This window comes from Apis dorsata, unplaced genomic scaffold (genome assembly GCF_000469605.1).
Source record: "Apis dorsata unplaced genomic scaffold, Apis dorsata 1.3 scaffold_52, whole genome shotgun sequence".
In the NCBI taxonomy this organism is placed as follows: Eukaryota; Metazoa; Arthropoda; class Insecta; order Hymenoptera; family Apidae; genus Apis; species Apis dorsata.
Genome location: NW_006263353.1, coordinates 1654084 through 1661236, shown reverse-complemented (window position 1 = coordinate 1661236; position 7153 = coordinate 1654084). Strand labels below are relative to the sequence as shown.

The 7153-nt window shown below is 40.7% G+C and overlaps 1 protein-coding gene across 1 annotated transcript in view; it reads left to right on the top strand.

Annotated features, from left to right (window-relative positions):
- Positions 1 to 1200, top strand: part of LOC102679002 — a 20660-nt gene extending 19460 nt beyond the window's left edge. Inside the window, exon 4 of the mRNA XM_006609344.2 lies at positions 1120 to 1200. Within this exon, the coding sequence (XP_006609407.1) occupies positions 1120 to 1200 (81 nt within the window). The remainder of the gene's footprint in view (positions 1 to 1119) is intronic.
- The last annotated feature ends 5953 nt before the right edge of the window (positions 1201 to 7153 follow it).

Sequence of the window (7153 nt, the reverse complement as noted above, 5' to 3'; positions counted from 1 at the left end):
GTGGCGGGCCTAAAATGTGTGTTTAACCGCGGCTGTCCCGGTTTTTAGAATCGTTCACGTATCGTACCCGGTTTGCTCGAGTTGCGTTACACCATCATTATCATTATTAGATTAATAATGGGATATCGGGTAACGTTGCCGGGAAAAATGCGCGGGGCAACGCGCCGCCATTACGTTGGTTCTCTCCTGGTTGGTTTTTTGGGAATTATATTGGGTTTATTGTTGGAGAGTGTCGATCCGGGTTGGTTGGAAGTCGACTATTTTGAGTTTGGACAGGTATCTATTATTAAATTGAGATTTTCGAGGATGAGGAGAGTGGGAAATTCGTGGAAAGTGAAAAATATACGAGAAGATGTAACGTTAACACGTTAAATGCATCGAAGAAAGGTTCTAGGGATCTCTAAAGTGATTCTAGGGATTCCTAGATCTTATTTTTCTCGCTGATCACATAAAAAGAATTCGAGTTCGATTTGTTTGTTAGAAACAGAACTAGAAATAGTAATTTGAAAAGAATAATTAGTTAATTGTTTATTTTGGATTATATTTGCGTAAAGTATAATAATTACAGAAAGCAATCAATAGTTCGAAGAAAAATTTTGACACGTAATGATATATATATCGCTTTAATGTACTCTAAAAAGGAATACAATTTATTCTCTCAAATTGGCCAAACATCAAATTACAATCAAGGACTCGTTGACAATCACAGGAACGGATCGGTCGAACGTGCAAAGAATCGATCGCAGAGGAAAATGATGATCGGTAAATTACACGACGTTACGAGGAAATTGATAGTCTAATTATGGCCGGTCGGTCAATGGATAAAGAACCGATTTATTGGCTTGCCATCGTTCGATTAGGATTCATGGCGCGTGTTCGTCACGTTAATTTTCGCAGGACGTGATCTTTACACGGGCGATAACCACAACCGGTGCCAAAAAATCAACTGTTTAATATTAATAGATCGATTAGATTAAACAAATTCTTTGGGATTGACGAGTAATCACGCGCAGACCTCTATCTCATTAATAATACATTCGTCAATTCAAGGAAGATGCGTTGACTATAACTCACAATAGTTCGAATTTTTAAGATTTTTAAAATTCCCTAGATTTCTAGGTATCTCTAGATCTTGAATTAGAACTTTTAATTTTTGATCAATCTCACATTTTATTTGATGCAAGTGTCACTTGTGATTGATGAATACCAATTCTAATTCTGGTCTAATGCAGAGATTGTATTGATCGTATCGAAATATGAAAATATCTCAGAAAAATTTATATTTAGAATCGATCAATTGGTTTATATAATGAGACATAAATTTATCTTCCATCATGTTGGGTTAGCTAGTGATAATTCTCGTCTTTCGTTTCTTATTGCTCCGTAAAGATGTAGATACTTATACAAGCTCACTCTTTCGAATTCTATAATGAGATTGTAAATCAAGGTAACTTGAACTCAACTCTTACATGATCGAGATTACCGATAAGATCGGACTACTCGGTGTTTCATGATACACAATCTCTCCACTAGTAACTTAACTCGCGATTCTAATTACGTGGAAACAAGGTAACTCGTTTCTCATCTTCACCGCCCCTTAACACCTCGGGCTATTATATCAAATCCTATACTATACACACACATATATATATATTATTTAAAACAACTAATTTCATTCAATAATTTCATAAGACAGACAAAGATTTCTCTTTATATAACCAACAAACCGCCAATTTAATAAAACAGAAAATCTTCAATTATCTCGACTTTTTTTTTTTAAATCGCAAATTTAATAAAAAGATAAGACAACTTACCTTATAAAATCACTGAAACAAATAGTTGATTTTCTACCTAACCTAAAAATCTTCATCCACTTTCTAAATAACTTTAGAAAGTGCAATCTCTAAATTGTAAATTCAATTGTACCAATCGGCCAACATAACCTAGAACTCTCTTGCAACAAAACATAAAAGCCCTCTTACCGGATTACCACCTCGAGAATCGATCGCAACATAACCTAAAAGTAGTACTCTCATCCTGCCAATCCACTTCGACCTAACCTCAACGATCCAATCCAATCCATTGCCATATTCTCGCCATCGATGCCCGCCATGTTGGACGTCGTCTAAATTCCACTTAATCGCCCGTACACGAGTTAAAAAAAATCGCCGTATCGACGAGCGGACAAGTTGGCAGGAGCATTGAATCACGATAAGATCGAGCCGGTATAGGCCTACCTTAAGCATTGTTTAATGGTGAACGGGTTTCTCCTCCTGCTCTCTCCTCTCTAATGCCATCCGACCCCGGGGAGGGTGATATTCGAGGTGGTGGTAGGGAACACCATCCGCGATATCTTCCCGTATATATTTTTCAGTCTACGCTTGTACACCACGATTGTACAACCGTGGAACATCCGAGACGGCCGTGCACCGGCCGCCTGTGTGCGAGTTGTACGGATATTCCATACGATGCCGGAGGCCTGATAGAGTCGTCATGCGCCTCTGTGTAATCAGGGGCTCTCAGTTGCGTCCGGTTGTATTTCTGCCCTTCCATCAGCCTCCCCGACAAATTTACTGCCCGACAATGAACCGTAATAGAGTCTACGCTCCTAAACGATTCGCCTTTATCGTTTCTTTATGATGAGACGTTCAACATTCCCGCGCCGCGCATGCGCTTCGGATTCGAACCATTAGATAAACTTGCGCGATCTGTAGACGTGCAAATTGAACGTTTAAATATTTTAAGATGTAATTGTATTAAGTACACGGATCTCGATTCGAGGTTAGCCGATATATAAATAATATTGTCGACAAATTTTGATTCGAAATTCCTCGCTCCAAAAGCGCGAAGATTCGAAATTAATATCGGCGAAAATGAAGCCTCGTACGAGGGCGCTTCGTACGAAGGGAAGCGGCATGTGATGCATCGCGATCCCGCTATCGCGACACGAGTTCCAGGAAGATTAGAGCGGCTAATTAATAAAGCGAGGTTATCCGCGTTACATCTTCGTGGTATTAAACGGCCGAATGGCCGCTTCATGGAATCTGATATCTCGGGTACCGATCGAGCTTTAATAAAGTTCTCCACGGCGAGCGCTGCGGTCGTGGGATGGAGAGAGAGGGAGAGAGGGAGAGAGAGAGAGAGATTGCATTGGAATTTCGTCGGTAGAACGTGACCCAACGCGAGGAACGTTTGGAACAGGCTTGTCATGATTCGATGCTCGCCTTTTGCTTGATAAACGATTCGGTTTCCTCAGGGAGTTTGGAAAGGGAGCAATTGTACGAGGTATCGAGGTTAGGTTTTTATGAAAACTTGTGTCCAAAGATATTGGATCGTTGATATTATGGAGGTCTATGTTTAATTCGTGGGATTTTATCGCGTTCTTTGAATAGATTTATTTATTATTTCGAAGAAATTACGTTTAATTTGTTTCTTGAATTTCTTGGTTGTCTTGGAGGTTAGGTTTGATCTTAATATAGTAATGGTGTTTTCTCGCACGGATTATGGTTTTTTAAATATATTTATTTCATAAATTGTTAATGATATGTTGTTACCGATAATCAATTCGATCAATTTTAATGATAAATTAACAAAATTGAAAGTGGTGGACGTTAATCGATTTGTTGAAGAGATTTTAATTCGAGCAGTTAATCTTACGTGGACAATAAACGAAATCAATTTCAACACCTTCATCAAAAAATCATTCTCAACGGATAATTTCGAATTATAAAGATAATCTGTGCTTCGAACTATCGATCGACTTAATGAAATAAAGAGCAATTACTCCCTGAAAGATTTAATTTAGATGCGATCGCAAGGAAATATTATTGCAATATTATCAAAAATACGATTCCAAGGAACGAGCGATGCCTTTATCTTCGATTCATCTTGTGAACGAAACCTCCTTTACCTCGATATCTGTAGATAAACTTAAAAGATAGCCTGCACACGGGGACACATTTTAATTATTCATACGGGACACCCGTGGATGTATCCTTGCTCGACTTTACCTCGACTCATGTCACGTCCATCGATCTCGATCCCAGAAGCAGCGTCGCGCCGTCTGTTTGAGAAAATCACCACCGATACCTGTTCGAAAGTCTCTTGATTGAACGGTGAGATCGAGAGAGAGAGAGAGAGAGAGAGAGAGAGAGAGAGAGAGAAAGAAAAAAAGGAGAGAGAGAGGATCGACACGTAATTTATTCCATATTTTGTAATTTAAATGCTTAACATGTGCTTAATTTAACTATTCCATTGGTTTACAAGCGTGTATACGAGCGTATTTTTTTTTTCTTCTCTGTAAGAGCAAATTTCGTTAAAATGATTAAAATTAACGAAAAGTTTTGGACGTTGGAAGGAAGAGGAGATGTTTGTTTTAATTGATATTAGATATAAGAGGGAGGGGGAAAAAATTGATTTCTCTTCTTTCGATTAATTTTTGAAAGACGATTGCTCGTTTGATGAGTGAGAAACTTGGAAACTGGCTTTTGTCGAATCGAGAGAGAGTTTTTATTCTTTGAAGTTGAAGGGAATAATGAGATTGATAAGAGATGATCTTTGAAACGAAAAATCGTATTGAGATTTGAAATTGTTAGAACCGAGCGGTTTGAATTTGTTTGAAGAAGTTTGAATTTGTCCTGACAATTATATTATAAACACGATTTATATTAAACAAAAAGTTTATAAATTTACAATTGCTCAGTCATAATTCCATGCATATTCTGCAATGAATTTGTACGTGTTATTATTTTTATTAAATTTCTCAATTATTATTATACGCAATTCCACATTTTGACGAAAATGTACATTAAAATGTCAGTGAATATATTTTCTGCAATTTATTCAGTGATTATAGCGCAATTCCACGATTACAATCTCCTTGTGTTCGAATTTAATTTGACGGAATTGTCACAGCAATTACACTCGAGACACATTACTATACTCATAAAATATGATTTTTTTCATACAGGAGAAAGAATTCTTTCCGACTTCAAGTCAAATTCGTTGGAATCTTATCAGCAAGCAATTCCAAAACGCGAAGACGAAACAAAGTCCGATGCCGCGAATTTCTTCGACGAATCGAAGAGGAATCCGATCTTCCTCCTCGCATTTGATGTATCAATCATCGGCGGTGGATTCAAATGGGGCCCGATCGGGCCCCTCCTTCCCCTCCTTTCGTCATTAAAATTCATTTGCCAACGATTCACGGCTCCCTCTTTCTCGCCCGACGACTCTGATTTTTCCGCTGTAACGTGGCGGGGCTCGCGCCTCTCCTCGGCGGCACAATGGGCCCGCACGGATGATTAATGACGATCGTGGAACGTTAATGAGGCGATGACTCGGCCGACTTTTTAACCTATCCGTGATTCCGTTTTCGAGAACGGCTTTTATTGAAATCTTCGTGGACTATTAACGAGAGTCGTAACGAGATATAAAAATATGAAAATTGAAAGACGCTGTAGAGCATTTATTTCAACTGTAACTATCTCTCTCTTTCTCTCTCTGTCTCTCATTTCTATCATATATCTCCACGCGATACAAAAGACATCCGGAAGATGCCCACCCCGAATATCACCCCAAATCCTCCCTTCGATCCTTCCCAAAGAGGGGCTCCACCCAAAACTCGATACTCGGGCTCTCCCTCCCTCCCTCTATCTGCATACAATGAAGAAGAGGTAATACGCGGTTCCAGGAACGATGGAACCGTATCACTTTAGTGGTAGAAGTGGTTGTGACTCGGTTGTGTATTCGTGGCTACCACTACCACTTACCCCGCGGGGGGTAAATTAAGTTGTGATTATCTGTCGATGCGATTTAGCCGAGGGGTGTCCCAAGGAATCGTTTCACGTGGAGGAGAAGACGAGCTCTCCTCCACTTGGACTCGAGGGGATGGTGGGGGAGGGGGAGTGTCAGGAGTTGTTGGCGGAAGAAGGAGAGGGGGCACGGGGTGGAGGATGAAGAGAGAAAGGGAAGGACGTGTTTCTTCGTCGAGGCAGAAACAAATAGCCATTGTCTGCGAGGAGCCACGGCAGTGCAGAGCCTGAGGAGCATCTATCACCTGCTTATCACGATTATACCACTTGTGCCTTTCCCTTCCAGCCTCCTCCTTCTACTTCTTCTTCTTCTTCTTCTCTTTCTTCTTCTTCTTCTTCTTCTTCTTCTTCTTCTTCTTCTTCGTGGTCGTCGTCGGTGTTTCTCGTGTTGTTCTTCTTGCTCCTCTCTCCTCTGTTGTTCCATCGTCGTTGGAGCACGTTGCGGTCGCTGGGCGAGTGAGACGTTTCCACGTGAGCCGTCTTTTTGCTCAATTTCGAACCCATCCAATGACCCTTCCACCTTTCGAAGAGCGAGGATAAATAATTAGCAGATCCGACGTGGGTCAGATACGGAACCGTGATCGTTTCTTGGTTTAATTTATCGGCGAGGGGTGTTGCGAGCTGGTCAAGGTCGTTGTCAAGTCGGTTACATCAAGATTAAATACGTTTACAATTTTAGAAAAGGTAGGGAACGCGTGTTTTCCAGAATGAGTTTTAAAATGTGAATATCGTCTCGAATTCACAAATTAGACGTCTCTATCGAACCGATAGCTTGTAACCCGATCCAAAGAGTGGTTGGTGAACGGGGATGAAGTGAATGTCCCGTGTCGCGCATGGAACGTGTCCCCATACGCTTTCACGGGCGCATTACCAGCTGGAGCTTCGTATAAATATATCCAGCAAAGGACGTGGACGATAGAGATCTGCGAGCGGCGGGATCATTTGTTGGCTGGATTCGCTCGTCCAGCCTTGCCAACCGGTAGAGCTTCTTCGACGTTGGGATGGAGAGGATCACCTGCGCGGTCATCCTGCGTCGACAGTCTTCTAGTGCAGGCTGTACGCGCGGAAAAAAATCCCTAGAACGAATGGCCGACGATCGGATTCGACGTCGGCCGCCATTGACAGGATGGATTCTTTTTTTTTTCCTTTTCTTTTTGAGAAGAAAAGTCTTGGGGATGAATTTGATTCATTGAAGGATCTATGGTGTTGTAAATTTCTTGAGAATTTTGAAAACACTTGCTTTGAAGAATTTTCTGAAAATAATTATATTTTGTTCCCTGTAAGATAAGAATCTTTCGAGCAATTGCTTGAAAAATCCCTAGAACAAATGGCGGATGGAT